The sequence below is a fragment of the Chiloscyllium plagiosum genome, chromosome 20 (assembly GCF_004010195.1).
Source record: "Chiloscyllium plagiosum isolate BGI_BamShark_2017 chromosome 20, ASM401019v2, whole genome shotgun sequence".
NCBI classification, from domain to species: domain Eukaryota; kingdom Metazoa; phylum Chordata; class Chondrichthyes; order Orectolobiformes; family Hemiscylliidae; genus Chiloscyllium; species Chiloscyllium plagiosum.
The window spans coordinates 32,814,599-32,836,996 of NC_057729.1; the positions used below are offsets into that span (position 1 = coordinate 32,814,599).

Below are 22,398 nucleotides of genomic sequence, written 5' to 3' on the forward strand. Positions count from 1 at the left end.
GTTGTTCAAACACCCAATAGCTTGTAAATTGGCATTTTGAAAATGATTTTTGCTGATTTCCACATTCACTCGCATTCTGTAATTTTGAAGACTGGCACAATGGCTTTATATTGTTGCCTTGTCATTATCATGTCCTGTTTGAAGTTTGCATGGGGTGTGGCCTGCTTCATTTGTGGATGAAAAATCCAGCTCTTAGGAATGGAATAATACGTTGCACACACCATTCGTGTCATTAAAAAATTACCATTTGACTTAGTATGCAAAATGCTATGGAAATAAAGCAATAAATAAAGAAAATAAGCATGAAAGATATTTGAAACTGCATATGGAGCAGAATTCTCAGCAGGAAAAAAATAAGGTTCCAGAAAACTTTTCTTTTTATCAGCTTTGTTTTATTTCATTATGTAGGTGGAACAACAAGATGTACGTATTTAAACAAGTAAACAGTAATTTTGTCTTTTAACATAGATACATACATTTGGATGCACAATCACAACAAAAATTGCACTAAAACAATGTTTGAACAGTGCCTATTTCTGTAAATAATTACAATACTTAGCACTGCAACAAAGTTCAGCTTTCATTTCTGATTTACAAACATCACTTATAAATTACATATCTGTCAGTGAGGCAAAAGCGCCACTAATGCCCTGATCTCAAGTTTTAATGACCTGAGACTTCAACAAATTCAAACACAGTTTAGTACCTGGAATGTGTTAAACTACAGTTGGACTCCAATACATTGTACAGAAGTCCATAATTGCTTTTCCTTTGTACTTCCTGTCCTATAAATGTTGCATTGTTAACTCCATTGACTATGTTTAACTGTTTATTTTGGCCAGTGGAGCGTTAATGCAATAGAGCGCCTGTAAAACTCTGTATACCTGCTGTTGCAGCAAAAAGGCTGTAAATATCCCATATTAAAATGTCTGATCATTACATCCCTATTTGAAACTGTTCAAATTATTCAATGTGGAAGGCTTCTAAATGCGTCACTCTACAATACATTTAAATTCGCAGACTATGCTGATTCGAAACTCAATGTCACGTAACAGACACATTGACTTACAAAATAAATATACATCAATCACAAAAAATGGCTCTTAAGTATTACAGTAAGGACTCTTTAAATTAATTTGCTTAAATATCAAATAAATAGTGGTTAATACATAATTTTGCTTTAGCCGTGGTAAATGTTTGAAAAATATTTTCATGAATAGGAAAAAATATTAACAAAATCAAAATATTTTCTGAAAAAATTATCAAAACATGTCAGTTATAAAATATTCTCACTCCACATAAAAAGGGAATAAATCACACTAATAAAGTAATAAATAATACAATACAAAAATAACCTGACTTGTGTTAATTAAATTCTTAAAAGTTTGTACTGGATCAGCATAAGGAATAACACTCCCTCATGCACTCCAGATGCTTGTGTCTTTCTTTTAAATTCAGTTTTATCTGGATTAAAAACAAAACTAAATAAATAGACAACATTAAATAAATAGGTAGAGTCAACATACAGAATTCAGAATAGTTTACATATTTGCTTTCCAGATTCATTTTAAATGTTATTTTAAAATTTACATAATAAGATTACGGACAACTTGTTCTAAACAAGTGCAATTTCTATGTTCGTAATTGCTATAAATATTTCTAAACCAATATCAATCACAAATTTACTGTATTTACAGGGTAAGTGAACAGTTCATATACAATTTTTTTTTAAACCTGAATGCCCTTTACAGCTTGTTTGATGCTCTCCAGTAGTGCTTTATTTTCTGGGTTCTGGTAGCATTCCATATTGGTATACATATCTGTGAGGGTACTAACATATGCGTCAAAGTTCTGTTCGCTGATTGGTTCCTGCTAAAGAATAAAGAGGGAAAAGAAATCAAGAAATGTCAATTTCTTACAGTTCTGAAATAAACAAAATTTTGAATTTTATACAGTTGGATGTTATTACAGTGACCTTACAAAACATGAAGATATCATTGTTTTTCACCACTATGAAGCCTCCATAAGTGTAAGTGTACTTTTTAAAAAACTAGATGCAGTAAAACTTAAGTATGAGGCAATACTTCAAAACAAAGTTAAATGACAGTATCTTCTTACATTGTGTCTACAATGTAGTGAAATCAGTCAATGTTGTTTATAAGGGCTCTTAGCATGAACTGGAAAAGGTTAGGGGTGCTACTACAAGTTAGGTAAAGATCTAGCATACACTTTTAGTCAGAGTTTTATTTCCTCCAACCACACACTAAAACACAGTCACCTTCTGGCTGACTCTGCTTTATATACTTTTACATTGTTATTTTGATCAACTTGTTTGGACAAATGGCACCACACCTTTGGAAGGATATACTGGCACAGGGGAAAATACAATGTAGGTTTACAAGAATGTTACCTGGACTTCAAAGGCTAAGTTATGATCTGATCAAAGTCTTCAAGATATTAACAGGAAGAGACAGGATAGAGGAAGATAAACTATTTCCAATGGTTGGGGATTCTGGAACTAGAGGGCATTGTCTCAACATTAAGGGTAGATTGTTCAGGAGCGATGTTAGGGTGACGAGAGGTAGGGAACTCTCGAACAAATGGCAGTTGAAGCTAGATCAGTTGTTAATTTCAAATCAGAGTTAAATAAATGTTTGTAAAGCAAAGATATTAAGGTATGGGCCAAAGGCAGGTTAATGCAGTTAGATCATCCATGATTTCAATGAATGGCAGTGGAACAGGCTCAAAGGGCTAAATAACCTACTCCTGTTCCTATGTTGCTATAAGTCATCGAGAGTAGATTGCTTGAAGTATTTTAAAAAAAGTAGATAGATTTTTGAACTATCAGAAAGTTCTTTGATGAGGTGTATGAACAAGGAGTTGAGACCCGGAACCAATCAGCCATGACCATTGGATGGCTCGAGAGGCTAAATAGTCTATTCCATCCCCTATAGCTTACATTCATACTTTGTGATGGAACAAGACTCCTCTACATTTGCATACAATTACGTAATTACACAACATATTTTGCCTCGTCACCTTTAACTCCTATTTAGCATCCTATTAAAAGAATTAAATCCTAACAGATTCCTGCCTTTCTGTAAAAAGGAAAATATACACAATGATAATATGTTGTTACAGATTATATAATAATGCCACTGACAAACTCTATATACTATCCCATCCTTAAAAAGTATTCAGTAAGATTACATGAATATTTTCTGTTCTCTTGATATAACACAGGACACTGTGTTTGAGGGCATCTAATGACTTTTGCAAATCACTCCGATATCTGAACATTTGCATTAACACATCTTATTTTTGAAATTTCCTTTCTAACATTTCGTTCATATTCATGAGATCAGTGCACGATCTTTTTTTTGCAACATTCTTCACCAAGTGGGCATTGTCTCAGAGTGAATAATTATCAAAACAGCATTCTGCAGGTACATTTTTCCCCTTTTTTGGTCATTATGTAGGAGTTCGTTTAGAGTATTAGATGATTGTATAGCCATTGTCTTGCTTGTATTGATGACTGTATTGCTTCTACCAGTGCAGGTTTCTCTACAGCTAAGGTGCTTTTAACTACTCTTCTTAATCTTTTTGATTCCTAAGCTAACAGACAACATTTGTCATTTCTTCCCACAAAAAATATAATAAATCCTGCTATACTTGAAAAATCATTGGTAAGATGAGAATGTGTGGCACCGCTAAAATAATGACTAATTTCATTCTTTCAGTGTCACCCAGGGTTGGAAATCAGAATGAACATTGGTATTAACTTAATTTATGAAGTCATAGAGATGTATAGAATGGAAACAAACCCTTTGGTCCAAATCATCCATGCCATTTTAATGCTTTATTCACCTTCACACTTTTCCAACAGTACCATATCTCAACATGATGCTTCATTCTAGTACATCAAAACACATATCTGGTTTAGTTAGTGTGCAGAACACCAGTTTAATTAAACTTCTCAACCAATCTACTTCTTCCTGAGTCATACAGTCTTCTTTGGTGAGAATTTGGTTGGGTTTATTGGGATCCTTTTAACATTCTCCTCTGAGAGACCAGTGATTCAGAGCTATCCTGTTTAATATCCAATCTCAGATACCTGTATTTAAAAGTTGCTGAATTTCTCCTTTATATGAAGCTTAATACTCATATTGCAAAACTTAAATCATGGCTGAATCGAATCAAAAAACTAAAACAGCCGATTAACTCAAAACAAAATCTGGCAGATTCAGTCAAAATGTGGAAGAGGAAATAATGCACCCCAGTCCCACAGTTCCCATCTGTCACAAGAAACCTCAAATGTGCCAGCTCGTCATGCATCGACTAATTAGTTCATAACATCTGTTAGTCTTGTTACCTTTAACTCCTAAACATTTAGCATCCTACATATTAATGGTGGGGGCGGGGCTGATTGATATCAAAGCAGTGGGCTGATGCTATATACAGTCATTTCTTTTATAATTCGTTGGTTGCATTCTTATTAAAATCGTGCAATAAAAATAGCACTTAAAATGTTTGCAATGGAATTGCATTATAGTCAACACATTTTTAAAGTTTGTGCTTTAGAAACAGCGCCACCTATTCGTCAATCACGTTACAGCCAATTCACGTTGACGAAAAGCGCGTTATAGCAGAACAACTATATATCTATTTTCTACAGTACTAATAGTCCTGCATCTGAACGGCTGAAATCTCTCAATTATGGTTAAAAATGACACATTTTGTGGACAACATATAACTCAGAGCCCAACACTGTAAATTAAGAACATAACAAAGTCAGGATATCTATCGGAAACATACATTTAGGCAAAACTGATACTGGGTTTACATAACTTAGGAGTATGAATTACAAATTAAGTTCTGTATGAAAGTTTAAATGCAAAAGAATGTTTAGAATATATTTAGTTAAGATAATTTTTGCTGTATTTGTAGAATTTTAAAGGATATACTCTTTAAAATGAACTATGCATTTTATCAATTCTAACATGGAAGTAAAGTTACCGAATGTTACTACTATGTTACTTCAGGCACTTAAGCCACAGGTGAAGTGCCTGAAGATTGGAGGGTGAGTAATGTTGTCCCGTTATTTAAGAAAGGCTGCAGGGGAATGCCTGGGAACTACAGACAGGTGAGCCTAATGTCTGTGGTAAGTAAGTTGTTAGAGGGAATTCTCAGAGACAGGATCTAGAGGTATTTGGAGAGGCAAGGACTCATTTGGGATAGTCAGCATGGCTTTCTGCCTGAGAAACCATGCCTCACGAATATGATTGAGGTTTTTGAAGGGGTGACCAAGAATGTAGATGAGGGCAGCGCTGCAGATCTTTTCTGCATGGACTTTAACAAAGCCTTTGACAAGGTACCACATGGTCGGTTGTTGAATAAGGTTAAATCTCATAGGATGCAGAGACAGCTAGCCATAGGGATACAAAATTGGTTTGAATGTAGAAGACAGAGAGCGGTGGTAGAATTGTTTTCAAACTGGACGCCTGTGATCAGTGGTGTGCCACAGGGATTGGTGCTGGGTCCACTGTTATTTGTCATTTATATAAATGTTTTGGATGTGAATTTAGGAAGCATGGTTAGTTTGCGATTACACCATGATTGGTGGTATAGTGGACAATAATGAAGTTTATTTGGGAATGCAGCGAGATCTTGAAGAACTGGGCTGTGGGCTGAGAAATGGCTCATGGAGTTTAATTTAGATACATGCAAGGTGTTGTATTTTGGTGGGTCAAACCAGATCAGGACTTATACAGTCAATGGTAGGGCCTTGGGGAGAGTACAGAAAAAAGAGATCCAGGAGTGCTGGTTCATAGTTCCTTGAAAGTGGAGTCATAGGTAGACAGAGTGATGAAGAAGGCTTTAAGTATGCCTGATTTAATTGGTCAGAGCACTGAATACGGGAGTTGGGACATCTTGTTGCAGTTGTACAAGGCATTGGTAAGGGCACATTTGGGGTACTGCATCAAGTTCTGGTCGCCCTTGTCTAGGAAGGATATTATTAATCTAGAAAGAGTGCAGAAAAGATTTACTAGGATGTTACCTGGACAGGATGGTTTGAGTTATATAGAGAGATTGGATAGGCTTGGACTTTTTGCCCCAGAATATAGGAGACTGAGGGGTGATCTTATAGAAGTCCATAAAATCATGAGAGACATACATAAGGTAGATAGCCAACAGCTTTTTCTCATGGTAGGGGAGTCTAAAACTAGATGGCATATGTTTCAGGTGAGAGCAGAGAGATACAAAATATCCAGAGGGGCACTTTTTTCTCCAGACGATGGTGACTATCTGCAATGGGCTGCCAGAGGAGTGGTGGAAGTGAGTACAATTTCATCATTTAAGAAACATTTAGACAAATACATGAATGGGATTGGTATGGAGGGATATGGACCAGAGACAGGCAAACGGGACTAGGCCAATTGTGAAACGGGGCAAGATGGGCAAGTTGGGCCAACTGGCTGGCTTCCATACTGTAAACTTCTAAGAATCTATGGCTCCAAGAGCTAAAATTTATTTTGAATGAGCTTCAGATTCACACTGGCACAATGCGCTTCAACACATTTTATTCACACACCACTACCTACAGGAAAGAGATGTAAATGCCTTGATTGTAAAACACTGGTTACTAAACCTGAGTTGAGTAACCTACACTCTGGAAATTAAAGCACACTCCTTACATTACAGTTAACACAAGACAACATTATAAATGGGAAAATTTGTAGTCCACAATAATTACTGCTGTATGAACCACTAGCTGGATCTTGTAATGTTAGATATGATTTGCTTCCAAATATATGTTGATACTCTATGTTTCTTCACATTTATCTGATTAGTTTATTATCTGAACTGTCACATGAACTGTCATATGAACTGCAAAGAAAGTTTAATTGAAAATTCAATTGTAACTGCATTAACAAGCTTACATCATTGCCTTATCTTTACAATCTAATATCTACTTTTGATTGAGACAACAAACAGATTTATTTTTTAAGCAATAAAATGACTAATTATTCTTTCTCACAATAGTTTTCAGCATTGTAACAAATGCATATTTCACATCTCACAACGAGAAGGTAGTTCCTGAACGCAGCATAATCTGAATATCACATCTATAGGAACTGAGAGTATTCTACATGTTCTGGAGTTCTATCATAGTTTGCTCCTTTAGGAATCATGTCTACTTCTTTTAAATGATATAAACTATCTCAAGAGATGCAAGTTAGTTATGGCCAATTTCAAAGCCATAACCAGTTGGGTATTGATAAAGCCAGTCCAATTTAAAAGCGGGAATCAACCTTGGATTATTATTGTCTCATTTCTTCAATTTTGTGCAGGATGCTGGGACTGAAGATGGAGGTGATGATGGGCAATTGTGAATATTTGAAGTCAGGTGAATGCCATTGCTCCTCCTAGCTCCTGAAGAAGGGCCTGTGCCCGAAACGTCGAATCTCCTGTTCCCTGGATGCTGCCTGACCTGCTGTGCTGTTCCAGCAATAAAGTTTCAACTTTGATCTCCAGCATCTGCAGACCTCACTTTCTCCTCCTAGCTCAATGCAAACATGGCTCAGATCTTCCGATGGAAAGATAATCTTTGCAGCAACTTAGACACAAAGTTGCATGATGGGACCAAGCGGAGCTTGCAATGCAGCTAACCCTACTGAGATAACTGAAACTCCTGATAGGCAATTACTTGGTGTATGGAAACCACTGAAAATATTCCCAACTCTGAGTTAGAGTAAGACAGGAATGGTTCCAACTCGCTTAACTCACTTACCTACAGACATTTAGAGGAATTAGACCTACTGTACATGTCCTTGGTCAGTATTAAATTGAACAATTTATTCATGAGTGACAACTCCCTATCCTTACTACACCCACTGACCCCACCCCTCCATGGACACCTTACTCCCTACCCTCTTAATCACTTACCCACATTTAAGTGCTAGAAATCAACAACATTGAATATTTTTGAAAATAAATAACAACAAATAACTACACTTAGAATTATTGTTACATAAAAATGATACTGACATAAATTGACAACATAAGAATAAGATAGAAGCTGCAGGAGCCACAACAATGGAGAGGAGGATTGGAAAGACTGGGCCTCTCACTCTCACGTGAGGTATGTATGGAAGTAGCCAACAAAGTAGCCAAAAAATATGGTCTCCCTGACCTGGAGTATCAAACAGGATCCAGGAGGACATGACAGCTTTCAGACACAAAACTGGACACTCTGATGTGTCCAACATTCACCTTCACAGCATTCCCCAGGTAGGTCAACATACCTTGAAGTTACATTTATTACTCTTCCTACAGGCACCTCACACCAACTCTGAGCACCATTAACTTGCACTCAATCTCAGTCTATTGGACTTTCACATCCATGTCTCTCACCTACTCTTTAGAAATTTCACTCTTCAGCACATTAGCTGTTATCTGCACTCATTACTCTATGCTTCCTCTCTCTCAGGACAAGTCAGTACACAATATGGCTAGAAGCAGAGACACATGGTGAGAGGAGGGATATGCATGGACACCTGTTATACTGGAAAGAAGGTCTTTTTCAATAAGACTGCTGATATAGTTGGTGCGATGACCTTTGATCTGGTAACAGTCAAGAAAATTTCAATAGTTTTTATTATATTTGGAGAATATGTACTTGTTTTATAAAAGAAAATTGTAAGGATTTTAAAGAGATTGCTTCAATTGTAAGGGGGTCAGTTATATTTTATTTGGGTAAGAAATAGCGGTTCCTGTGACTTGGTGACCCTTGACCTGAAAGCAGTACCAACAAAAGGAAAGTAAAAACACCAAAGTTGTGTTGTCAGACACCAAGGAGAGCTGTAAGCAGAATGTAAGCAGCACAAAGAGAAAACAAATTGAAGCTGAAAGGGAAACACAGAGTTTATATGAGAAACCTGTGAAAGCTCAATGAAAAACCTAATTCCCTATTTTACAGGAATTAGAAAATACAACTCAAGATGATCTCAGTTAAGCATTGCATGAGCACATTACAAGTAATTGAACTCTGAAAATGGTATGAACAGTTCAGGTACACTAGTAGCCACGTTTATCAGGGATCCAGATGGCAAACAGGGTGCGCTGGTTAGTTGGTTGAAAAAAAAACAAGGAAAACTATGTTATCAAGACTGTTGTAACCAGGGGGATAAGACGTTTGTGGGTGAGCGCCTGCTCAGTATTAACTATCTGGGAATGATGGATAGAATTTGGTTGCTGGTGAGTACAACTTGAGGACCAAATCCATTGAGTGGAAAGTGAGAGATCCCATGTTTTGCAGGCTAAGTTGGAAATACTGTGTGATTACATGCAGTGCCACATTTGAATGAGGAATGATATGAATCCCTGTGATTTTGTGGCACATACCTTTGTTGTATCAACTATTTAAGGTTAAATTTGCTATTGTATTTGAAGTATGGTCTGTTTATTTATTTTGCTTTATGATACCCTGGATTGTATCAGTAACATCCTACCATGACAGTCTTGGCTCTTGAGGCACTCTCTCTTGAGATGTGGTGTGGCTTCCTTCTGGGTAGATCTTAGTATCTATTCTCTCTGCCATTTGAAGAGGCGTGCTGGCTGAGGAGAATTCAGCCAGTGCTGCTGGTGTTGTTCTTGATGCTGACAAAGCAGTTAGCAATGGTACAGCTTCTATCCTTGACTGTCAGCAAAGTTGAAGCTGCCTAAGTTGCTTCCTTGCCAACCCGAAGGCTGATGACAGAGAAGTGCTCCTGAAGATAAGTATCGGCTTGATAGGTAGTATGCTTTTAAAAAGTTAGCAATCACCAATGATAGCACTATCTGATGGAAGAAGTGTTTTGAACAGTAGTTGCTCAACGGATAGAGCTGGAACCTTCAGTGCAGTTGATAAAAGCTCTCACAGCTTGTCGGTTTCACTGAAGCTCTCTCCACTGTACATCTGCCTGAGTGACCCTGGAGAGTTGCTGACAGATTGGAATGCAGCTTACATGGCTCAGAAATTCAGGTTTCAGTTCTAAATTACCTTTAAAATGGTTTCTTAACAATCTCAACAACTTAGACATTATTTATTCATTGATTTATCATTTGCCCTCCTCTCTTTTAAGCCATTTCTGGTGAAATATAGTGGAGGGATCCCAACCTGACATCATTTTCTTCGACTTCCCAGCTTGCTTATTTCCTGGGAAAGCTACCCCCAACACATCACAATATCTATGCATGTGTACAATTGTTTGTTATCGATCCTTCTTTCTTAAATCTCTTTTCGCTTTTCCCATGTTAAATGGAGTCACCACAATGCTAATTGATCATATCAGCCACTGGATGAGCCATTCATTTTATTTGGTGGGTTGCTTTATAGCAAGGTATCTGTCCTGCTACTAAGACTCTCCATTTTTTTCACACTGGGGATCAACACCAATGCACAATACTTCAGCAGAGCTGCACCCATCAGAGAGAGACAACTGGTGATGGTTTAACCTGAAGGTCACCATGCCTCAGGTGAGGGGTGAGGTTGAGAAGGAGAATTCTTCATGGCAGTGTTTGTCTGCACCAATACCTCAGTTCCCTCCTGGCCAACAACCCAGAACAGTGTGGCTTAGAGGCAAGGGTGCTGCAGACTGAGACACAAGACTCCCAGCTTTTAATTGTTGCTTATGGATAAGGGGCTGAAAGATATACTCTACTATGTCATGGTTTTATGTAAAAAAAGATTGTGACCAAGCAATGTTGTGGAAGGCCTTGATACAAATAGTTCAAAATTTGAAATTTCCACTTGAAATACGTAAGCATAATGTTGGTCTGTGTGTGAACAATTTCAAGCATTTTAATTATAGGCTCCTAATAATAAACATTTGTTTTATTTTGGTCTTTGGCTGCCAACTCCCAGGTATAAGTTGGCTGAGGCTGGTGACTACATTAATGCATTCCTGAAACCTTGGCCATAATGTAAGTGCAGCCAGTAAGTTTCACAGATTTAATGACATGGAATTGAATTACAAAATGAGTAACAGGAAAAATAAGCAATCATGATATCGAAGATATAAGTGCATGGACCAGTTGTGATATCAGCCCAGCAGATGTTTGCAATTTGACTCATGGCTAAATGCACAAGATGACGGCAAAGATTATGTTGAGTTCCGAGGAGTATTAATTGTATTCTGAAATCGTAAATCATAAATACAATCAATCAGATTAAAATTCTAATGCTGTCCAATGACTCCCTTCATCAATATAAAACATTTCTTGTGGAATTATGGCACCGGACTTTAACTCATTATTGAAAGCATGAAGAAGCAAATAAGCAGGTTAAATTTCATAAATTGTACACCTTATGAATAATCTTATGGGCAGAAAATTTGTGGGCACATTCATTTCAATGTTAGAATTCTCAATATGTGCTCACAGCAGGGGAAACACTGCGTCAGCAGCACAAATGTATAAAATTATCTGCAATATCATCAGAATAATACTCAGCTATGAAAGACCTTGACAGAAGCAGATAGTGAGAGAATATAACGCACAACAAGCTTGCTTACCATTTGAGGCAGTTTTATATCAGCAAGGCTACGTATCAGTGCCTGACTCAACCCAGCCAGCTCTTTGAATAAGGCTTCATTTTGCTCTTCAATCACTTTATTTTCATCCTCGATAGTTTTTAAATTTTTTTCCATGTTAGAAATCTGAAAGGCATTAGTACTGAGTTTTAGGACTGTGGTTCGGTGAATGTTAACATACCTTCAATTTTGTCATTAGTCTGTTCCTTTTTTCAATCAACCTGTTCAGACATATTATGATACACTCTGCGGCAGGTAGGACCTGCTGGTCCATAGGTAGAGGCACTACCACTGAACCACAAGAGTCATACTAATCTGGTTAATTAATGCATTTATACACCCACAACTATTTCAATTGCTCCTAGTATTATTTCAGCTGAGTAAAAATTAAACACATGAAAACAACAGATACTGCTCTTACTATCAACTATGATGACGCTGCTGAAATACACATTATGAATAACTTATTTTTACAAAAATATATTTTATTTTATTCCTAAAAATGATAAATATAATTTTATATTATAAATTACAAAAATATTTCAATGTGAATCTGACAGAATTTATAATAACATTCAAACTGTCTCCACGCGATATGAATGTAACTGACTTCATATTTACAAGATGGACTTCAAATATACAGCCCAAGACCCAAGGAAAACAATTCAAATTGAAAATTACAAGAAGTTCTACAAAAGATGCAGAATTTGGATATACAATACTACACTGTAATGTGCCTCAAACCATTTTCAATACTCTTGTTTTACAATGTGCATTCTTTGTATGGCAGACAGACTGAGGCAATTCTACAGTTCCCAGTCCCCAATTGTATTACTGCTGAAAAGCCTTCAACCACAACATTTTCCCAATGCGCCTCTGCAGTAGCTTGTCCAAGCTTTAACATGTCACCTCAGCATGTAGTCCACAATCTTGGAATATGCCAATATGCAGTACTCAATCAAGAACAGCTCCTGTGACTTGAAGACCAGCAAGTTTGAGATGGCTAGAATACAAGAGCAGGGATGTGCTGCTGAAGCTGTGTAATGCTCTGGTCAAAACGCAGTTGGAATATTGTGAGCAGTTTTGGGGCCCATATCTAATGAAGGATGTGCTGGCCAAAGGAGGTTCACAAGAATTATCCTGGGAATGAAGGGCTTGTTATAGGGCTTGCCAGGCAATGAGCAGTGGAGGACCCTAGGCGTGTACTCGATGTGGAGTTTAGAAAAATGAGGGCGATCTCATTGAAACTTTTAATACTGAGAGGCATGGATACTGTAGACATGAAGAAGATGTCTCCATTAGTAGGAAAAACTAGATCCTGAAGGGACAGCCTCAGAGTGAAGAGACAACCCTTTAGAACTAACATAAACAGGAATTTCTTCAGTCAGAGGGTGGTTAATCTGAGAAACTCATTGCTGCAGAAGGCTATGGAGGACAAGTTATTGAGTGTATTTAAGACAGAGCTAGATAGATTCTCGATTGGTATCTGGATTACAGGGAGAAGGTAGGAGAATGGGGTTGAGAAATATATCCGTCATGATTGAAGGGCAGAGCAGACTCAATGAGCTGAATGCCCTTATTATGCTCCTATATTTTATCCTATATCTTATAGTCTTATTATGAGCAGACCAAAGCACATCAGTGTTCATTCCTGGAATGTATAGTGTCCTGTGTCACAGAGCTACTGGGGTTGAATCTTGACAAAAATCATTGCCTTTTTCTCCCTGCTGTTTTGGAATTGATGCATTTCCCTTGTTCCTCTCTTGCCTTCTGAACATCTTCGAGGGTGAAGAAATCTCTTGATGTTCGAGTCGATTGCATCCCATCAAGAGTGTGGAAGCTTCAAAGAGGGTTTTCATTGCTCTCCAAAGTTTGAAAACTCTTTTGAGTTCCTCGATGTTTCATGGTGTCAGTAGACTCACGTTTAATTTACATGTGTCCTGGACATACCTCTCCTCTTCCTGTTGGTGACAGTCAGCCAGTAGGAGGCTGAGGTCAGAGAGGAACACTGACTTGGTGTTTGTGCCTCATGCATTCACATTGTATTCATCAACAGGAAGCCTACGCTGTAAAGTACAGTCCTGTCTCACTTCAATCAGGTGTAGCTATGCTGCGCATTCAAGCAACGAGATACGATTTGTGCTACTCAAATGCCAGGCAATGACCATCTCCAATAAGAGACAATCTAATAACTTCCCCTTTACATTTAATGCTGTTTTTATCACCGAGTCCCCTAATATTAACATCCTGGGGGGGATCATTGACCAGAAACTCGACTTACCATATAAATACAGTGGCTATAAGAGTAGGTCAAAGGCTAGGAATATCGCAGTCAATAACTCATCTCCTGACTCCATAAATCCTGTTCACCCTCTACAAAGCACAGATTAGGGGTCTGACGCACTATTCCCCACTTGCCTTGACACCATCCAAGACGAAGCACCACATCCATAAACATTCAGTCACCCCACTCCCCGATGCTCAGCATGTGTACTATCTACAAGGTGCACAGCAAAAATTCACCAAGAGTCCTGAGACAGCACCTTCCAACCTCATGACTATTTCCATCTGGAAGGACAAAGGCAGCAGATACATGGGAACACCACTAGCTGCAATTTCCCGTCTAAGCTACTCACCACCCTGACTTGGGAAATATATCACTATTCCTCACTGTCACTGGGTCAAAATCCTGGAATTCCCTCCTTAAGGGCACTGTGGGTTTACTTATAGAACATTGTTGGAGTGGTTCAAGAAGGAAGGTCATCACTACATTCTCAAGAGCAACTAGGAATGGGTAATAAAAAACTGGCCCAGCCAGTAATGCCCACATCCCATGAGTGAATAAAAAAAACTCCATCTTCAGGGTTGCTGAACACACTGTACAACTGAGCGTTTTTTGTTGTTTCCATCCAATGTGTGAATATGGCATTTAGTTTGCTATTGGGCCTGCTGGATCATCCAGCTGCGTCGATGATACCATTGAAAACATTGCCCAGGATGACTGGCTGGAAATCACTTGAAAGGCTCCTCGGCCTCTCCTTTTCAGATCTCTTCATGGGTTTGACTTGGTGGGGACAGTCGAGGGACTCCTTCCTAATAGTCACATTCATTTTTCTGTGTACAGGTCCCTCCTTTATTTCGCTTTTTGTGTATAACTGAGGCTGTGGTTTGGGCATCTCTTCAGATACGTCACACAGGAAACATTACTTAGTTTGCTTGCAGTCCTTTGCCTGGTGGCCAACCTGCTTGTAGTTCTTCCAAAAGACATTACTGCAGTTGGCTGTCACCTGGCCAGATTTTCCATTTGGGAGGCAAAGCCACAGAGGATAGAGGGAGGGGTAGGACTGCTCCCATATCATCGACCTTCGGAGCTAGCTTGACCAACCATTTATTGGTCCAGATTTCAACGATATCTTTATCTTCAGTACAGTTCTTAACTTTGACAATGTACCGAATTAGGAAGATGAGGACATTCTTGATGGGAACATATGTATTATAAAGTTGCACATTCACCACTCAAGCCTATTGGGACAGCAGATTAATGAATGGTTCTGCTGTGAGGATTTTCAGCTGGGCAGATTCTTCTTGTCCTTGAAGAACTTTATACAGGTCTTCATGTTTGTGAAGGTCACATCAAAGTATCCAGTGCTATGGAGGTCCTACAGTCAATGGATGCCTGATGCTTCAAATCCACTTGTTTCCAACAGATTGTTCCTGATGAAGAAAATTCAGTCTACTGTGTAGCTTCTTCACCAACTTTCATCGCCACCCAAATTGTGCTATGTACGCTTTCTGGACATCACTGATAATAAATCACACTTTCCTTATCATGACCTACCCCTGCCAGGTAAGTAACTTGCCTCAGAAAAATAAACTTAATTTTACACATTAATGTAAGAACAGAGGGTCATGACAGATCCTAAAAGTTCTACATCATGGGAATGTTTACTGCACGTAGATAAACCCAAATAAGTTACTTTTACTGCCTTTTACTAAGAAAGAGACTAACATTAGCAGAGTAACCACATAAAGTGATAATAACTGAAAAATACAAATGGGAAATTGCATTATTAGCAGATTAGTTGCCATGTTAAATATACAATCAATGGTACATTGGGCTGGATTACCTACTGAGGGTAGGTTCCCTTCATTTCAGTTTAAAAACCGGGGCTGAGCTTGTCTCTGCTTAGCTGGCTCCCTCTGCTTTGGTATTTTGAACAGCAATCCATTAATTAATATGAGCCGGGTCTTCAGTTCTTCTCAAGAAGGATGTCCCACATCATGAACCTGCTGGCCAATAGAGGCTTACAACTCTCTACACTGGAGTGCCAGCAGGACTCATGGTCACTGCTAGTATTTCAGGTAGGTCAAGGAGGTGGCTTCCAGCAATATATCCAGACACTCAGAAATGTCCAGGTTCTTAATGGGGCCAGACTGACATGTCCCAGCAAGGTTGGGTGGTGGGGAGAGGGGAATCTGTTGGACGTGGTGTGGAGGCAGCAGGTGTGGGGAGGAAAAGGGAAGGGACCCTCCATTTGGCACTAGATATCCGGAGAAAAGACAGTATTGGCAATGGCCTAGTGTATTATTGCTCGAATATTAATCCAGAAACTCAGCAAATGGTGGAATTTGAATTCAATAAAAATCTGGAATTAAGAGACTAATAATGGCCATGAATTCACCGTCGATTGTTGGAAAAACACATCTGGTTGACTAATGTTCTTTAGGGAAGAACATCTGCCATCCTTACCTGGTCTGGCCTACATATGACTCCAGACCACAGCAATATGGTTGACTCTGAACTGCCATCTGGGCAGTTAGGATAGGCAATAAACGCTGGCCTAGCCAGAGCTGTGAGTAAATAAGAAAAACTCTTTGTTCTCACTGGCAAACTGAAAGCTTGAACTCTCTGGGCTGCATGGGAATGGCAGTGTTGCTCGTCATATCAGAGTGGAGGTGGCATGAGGCTATTCATTGGACGTTTAATGGCTTCTTATGGGCCTCAATTGGGTCAAAGCTGTGAAACCCACTTGATGGCTCCCCTGTGGCTTGTAAAATCATACTAGGGGCTAATGGCAGGCATGTCAACGAAGACAGATCAATTTATAAAACACAAACAGAAATTGCTGGAAAAACTCAGCGAGTTTGGCAACATCTGTGAAGAGAAAACAGAGTTAATGTTTTGAGTCCAGTGACCCTTCCCCTGAAATACTACTGCTCACATGTGGCCAATATTTTAAATCTAGCCTCAAATATTGAGGAAATAAAATCTCAGTTTGGTACCTGTAATGGTCCAATGTAATATGAGTTTGGAAACTTCAATTATGGTAAGGTTTTAGAACATAAAATTGATATGAATTGGTAATTCATTGAATCAGGTATGGGATATATTTATCACAACTATCTGACAGGGTGCTCTTCTGATGTTGGGCCAGAGTACAGACCACTTTACTCTAAAACCAGCTACATATATTGCACAGGAGCTGGGAAGATCACAAAAGAATATCTTCAAACTCTCCAAGTCAAAAACATTTTAAGGTGATGTTTCTTACAATATGATATAAAAATCCAGTCTACTCCAACAGGTATGAAAGATTAAAAAAAAGACACTTTCATTTTTTAAATGTTTACTCTGCAGGCTAAAACATTAAATAATTAGCTTTCTGATGAAAACTTACCAAACCGAAATATTAACTGTATTGTTCATTATGTCAAATTTCCAGTATTTGTTAAAGTTACTTGTTCATTTAAGATGGTATGTTTTGATGTTAGCAATTTATTCATATACTTCTGTTGTAAAAGCATTGGATCAAAAATATCTGTTGTAAAATAAAGCTTTCTTTGAATTAGAACCCTCCCATAATTTTACCTGTGACTGCAATTTCACCATATTGGATTCCATTTCAGTGTTGGATTCATTTAACTCATTGATCTCTTTGTCAAGTTGCTTAATTTCTTCATCGTTTTCAATTGCTGTGAGAACAGAAAGTGAATTAGAGAAAGTAGTCATTGTTTCTATACAAAATCTATGAAAAGCTGTTTGTATGACATTCCACTATTCATGCTTGTAATAGAGGTGTTAATCCCTTATTTTGAAAACAAGTCATAAGAATTCCTTAAGTGTTTGCCGGGTGTTAGTGCCAACATTCATTTTCTAGCATGTAGATAGAAAATGCAGACATTAAAAGGGAAGTAAAGGATTGGAAAAACTTTTATTTTTCAAAATATCCTCCTTTTAAATCTCTCTAGATATTAAACAAAAACACCAAATTGCTGCCATCTAAGACACTATTAAATGGCAACTCCTTCCTTCCCTTCCTCTCCAGCCTACTCCAGTGTTGTCAATTATAAAAAGCATTGTAAAGTAGCTCAATCTCTGTGAAGGTGACCAAATGATACTCTGGAGTTGGCTGACTCCGAAGAGTCATAATAAATTTTGAGAATACAAACTGAGAGGTTGGTTAGCATTGGTACAGCTTTTTGGTCTCACCTACTGAATTCTGCAATGGAGCCACTTTCAAATGATTTCTTACTTGGCTATCACTGCTAAGATTGAATGTTGAAAGAGACCTTATATAAAAGTTTCCAGATTGAACATAAAATTGACTATCTAATAAAAAGTGCTGAGAGCATAATTCTTGTATAAAAATAAGTACTTCTGAGCAATTTTCTTCCCATTCAAGGCAATCAATAGTATCACTCTGTTGGTTATTTTCTCCCATAATACAGTTGTTAATATGATACCAAGGAAGCAGTTAACCAACAATGCCATCAAGGAGCCCTAACAAAACTGAAGTAAATGGAAATCAGGGGGGAAAACTCTACTCTAGTTTGAAGTGATAGGTGACATAAAGGGAGATACCTGCAGTTGTTAAAGGTCAATCATCCCAGTCCATATATGACTGTATAGTTTCTTAAGGGTTCTGTCCTAGACCCTATCTTCAACTGCTTCATCATTACCATCATAAGGTTAGAGGTGGGGATGTTCACTGATGATTGCATTACGTTCACTAGCCTTTGTGGCTCCTCAGATGCTGAAGTTTCTGGCCATCTTAAATAAGACAGAATCCAACCATTACCCTTTAAAATTCAATAGCAATACCTTCTTCGAATTCCCTACTATCAAGATCCTAGGGGTTACCATTGACCAGAATCAGTACTGGGAAGGCCGAATAAATATTATGTCTACAAGAGCAGATCAGAAGCTGGGAATCCTATATCATGTAACTCACCTCCTGAATCATCAAAGTCTGCCAACATCTGCAGTACACAAAACAAGAGTTTGCTTGAATACTCTCACTTGCCTGGAAGACAGCAGCTCCCACATCACTCAAGAAACCTGACACCATCCAGTACAATGTGACCTGATTGAACCGCAACTTCAACATTTACTCCTTCCACCACTGACACACAGTGACAGCAGTATGTACCACCTACAACATGCATTGCTATAATTCACCAAAGCTCCTTAGACACCATATTTCAAATGACCTCTACCACTTAGCAGAATAAGGGCAGCAGATACATGGGAACAGCACCAGTTGCAAGTTTCCCTCTTGATTATTACACCAGTTTTTGTTGTCATTGGGTCAAAATCAAAGGCATTTGGGGATGGACCAAAAATGCTAGATTACCTTGCAATGCCCACGTCCTATGAACAAATTAAAAAAGGAAGGCCATGCTTTTACAGCAACCTATTAAATTAAATATTTTGTTTAATACTGTAATTGTTGCAAACTCTAGGGTTACCAATTATGTGATTTTATCCATTTTCTCTAAAAGCTACCAATCAGTAAACTGAATTTCCACATTTTAACAACACAATGGAAAATTGCATTGATCTTTTAGTTTTCTTTTAATTCTTACCGTCACTAGCTCTAAATTTGGTAGTCAGTAGATCCTCCCCTGAGAATTTTGCTTTCTTCATGGCCAAAGTAGCCCTTGGACATCCAGAAAGACTTAAAATAAAGGAAAAATAAGTTACACTAGTGAAGGAGTCATGAAGGTAAGTTTGGAAATAGTTTAATAATTTTGTTCACACATTTAATCATGCACATGTATCAAAAATCAGAATTAAAGTATGATAATGAAGCATAATAAACAGATGTCTCTTGTAAAACACTTCACTGCTTTAGAGAAGAGGTTGGATATACTGATCAGTGAAGTCTACGTATGAATGCTTAATGTTTGTAGGCTACCCTCTGTCTGCAGTAACTTGACGCAGGCTAAACAGATTAACCTGCTGCTGATAGCCAATTTGATACTGGTTTCTGACTACTCAGAGTTTTGTATAATTTACTAGTTACAAGTACATATGCAACTGCTTTTTTCAAAGCTACACAAGTTCCATTTTACTCTGCTTAAAACACCCTGTTAAGCTCTTTATTCTTGAAAACAATTGCTCCTTGAAAGTGCTGATATCTCCCAAGTGTGTGACATTTCCCAGATTACAGATTTCCACCCGTCACAGTAGTAAAATAGCTCTTTCTAAAGCTGCAAACAGCATTTGTGGCACAAATCACCTATCTGTCCTTTAATTTTTCAACTTGTCTGACTGTAACAGAGTTAGGTGAATTATCCTCTCCAAAGCCTCTCCTGTATCATCCATTTTGGTGGGACTGCACTTGCCTGGTTCTACTTTCACCTGTCCATCATCTCCAATGGCTTCTCACACTGGGTGCACATCATACAGCCCATACAGCCTGCTCTGCCATTCAGTATAGTCATAGTTGATTGAAGGATTCAACTTCATTTTGTCATCCTGTTGATTCCTTGAGACAGCAAAAAACTGTTTATCTCAGCCTTTAAGATATTCAACGATGGAGCATCTACAACTTTATAACGGAGAAATTTCTAAAGATTCACAACTCCTTGGGCGAGTACATTTCTCCTCACCTCAGCCCTAAGTGATTGACTCCTTTTTCTGAGAGTGTGATCCCTTATTCTAGATTCCCAATCAGTGGAAACAAACTCTCAGGGTCTACCTTTTCAAGCCACTTGAGAATCTTGAATGTTTCAATGAGATCACTTTTCATTCTTCAAAACTTTGAAGAATGTATGCCAAATGTACTCATTTGGGGTGAATCAAATTGGAAAAAATGGCATCTGTGATATTGGAGGCCACATGAGGAATCTGAGATGGATCATCCGCTTGGAAGTTCTGGATGAATATTTGCATTGATGTGCTGGGTTTCCCCATCATTGAGTTATTTGTATAATTCACCCAACACCATTCACCACTGGATGTGCAAGATGGCTTAGCTTAGATCTGAGCTGTTCGTTGTGGGATTGCTTAGCACTGTCTACTGCATGCTGCATCTGCTGTTTGGCGGGTACTACACCTGCCATGTTCTCCTGCACTCTTCATTGGAACAGAGTTGATTTCCCAGTTTGATGGTAATGGTAGTGTGGGAGATATGCCAGACCTTGAGGTTACAGATTATGTTTGAATATAATTTGTGCTATTGATGGCCCACAGCTCCTCACAGATGCCAAGTTTTGAATTGATCTTTTGGGAGTTGGACCCTTTAGCATAGTGGGAGTGCCACAACATGATGAATGATGTCCTCAATGTGAAGACAGGACTTCCTCTCCATATATTCCTCATTTATGTCTATGTTTTGCTTCTTATACACAAACAATTCTCTATCTAGACTAATGTATTACTCCCAACTCCAGAAAGCTTAACGTGCCAACTACCTTTTGGGGATAACTTTGTTGAATGCTTTTGTAAATTTAGGTATACTACAGCCACTGATCTTTATTTCCCGAACAACTAGGTTCACCCTTGAAACAACATGTACTTTTGTCAAACACAGTTTTCCTTTCCTTTTGACTTTTTGTGATCATATTATTATTTTCTAAATGCATTGGCAGAACATCCTTAATAATAGGTCTCAGTACTTTTCCGATGACTGATGTCAGCCTAACAGGTTAGTAGCTCTATTTTTTCACCCCCTCCTTTTTTGGATAATAGTGCCACATATGCTGACTTGAAAACTGCTGGGATTCCAGAAATTAGGGAATTTTGGAAAATCATAGCCAGAAAATCAAGTGCAACCATTTAATTTAGAATCCTAAAAAGTAGGCTGTTAAGTCAATTCATATTTGTCAGATATTAGTCGCTTAAGTTTTTCCAGTATTTTCTCAGATGACATCAATTTTTTTAATTTCTCCACTCTTTTTAGCTCTTTTAGGTTAATTTCTCTTTCTGATAGGAAACTTACCTCTTTCCCCAAGAAGACAAAAATAATTATTTTAAGGTCTCTGCTACTTCCCCTGTCTCTGCTCCTAAGGGACCAATTTTTACATCAGTTACTTTCTTCCCCTTTATACAAAAATTAAAGGATTGTTGCCCAAAAAAAAATCAAATCGGGCAGATGCGCTTTCCCTTGACACATTACTCTGGGGTATGGGGAATCTACCCTCAGCAGATAATCCAAACCAATCCGTGTAATGGTGATTAGATGCAAACCATTGATCTCTTTGCGCTACTAGTTCATTTCATGACAGATACTTTGTGCATTGAGTATAAAGTCTTTAATTTCATTTTTTTTAATGATTTGCTGCATGGACTTTAGTTACTGATACACTATTACTGTTATTTCTCTGTCTTTACCTGAGTTTACCTACATTGCAACTTGAGTTTACCTACATTGCAACAGTGTCCTGCTGCCTCCACTTTTTCATTGAAATTCTAAATTCCATTTCACCTGAATCCTCCCCTCAAGTTAGTTTAAAGCCCAGCCATATACAATTCACAAGGACAATGTTCCAAGCTCAATTTAAATGGAACTCTTGTAAGCGGAACAACTCTCGCTTCTGA

General features: G+C 38.1%; 1 protein-coding gene across 10 annotated transcripts in view; it reads right to left on the minus strand.

Annotated features, from left to right (window-relative positions):
- Nucleotides 1-385: 385 nt before the first annotated feature.
- The window catches only part of myt1b (myelin transcription factor 1b), a 182,419-nt gene continuing 160,406 nt past the window's right edge, over nucleotides 386-22,398 (minus strand). For 9 of the 10 annotated variants that reach the window (XM_043710460.1, XM_043710465.1, XM_043710463.1 and 6 more), the window contains 4 exons: nucleotides 19,440-19,531; nucleotides 17,443-17,546; nucleotides 11,556-11,699; nucleotides 386-1,872 (listed from right to left, as the gene is read on the minus strand). In XM_043710460.1, the coding sequence (XP_043566395.1) occupies nucleotides 1,729-1,872; nucleotides 11,556-11,699; nucleotides 17,443-17,546; nucleotides 19,440-19,531 (484 nt within the window). In that variant the 3' untranslated portion in view covers nucleotides 386-1,728. The remainder of the gene's footprint in view (nucleotides 1,873-11,555; nucleotides 11,700-17,442; nucleotides 17,547-19,439; nucleotides 19,532-22,398) is intronic. The other variant, XM_043710461.1, reaches the window with a different exon arrangement.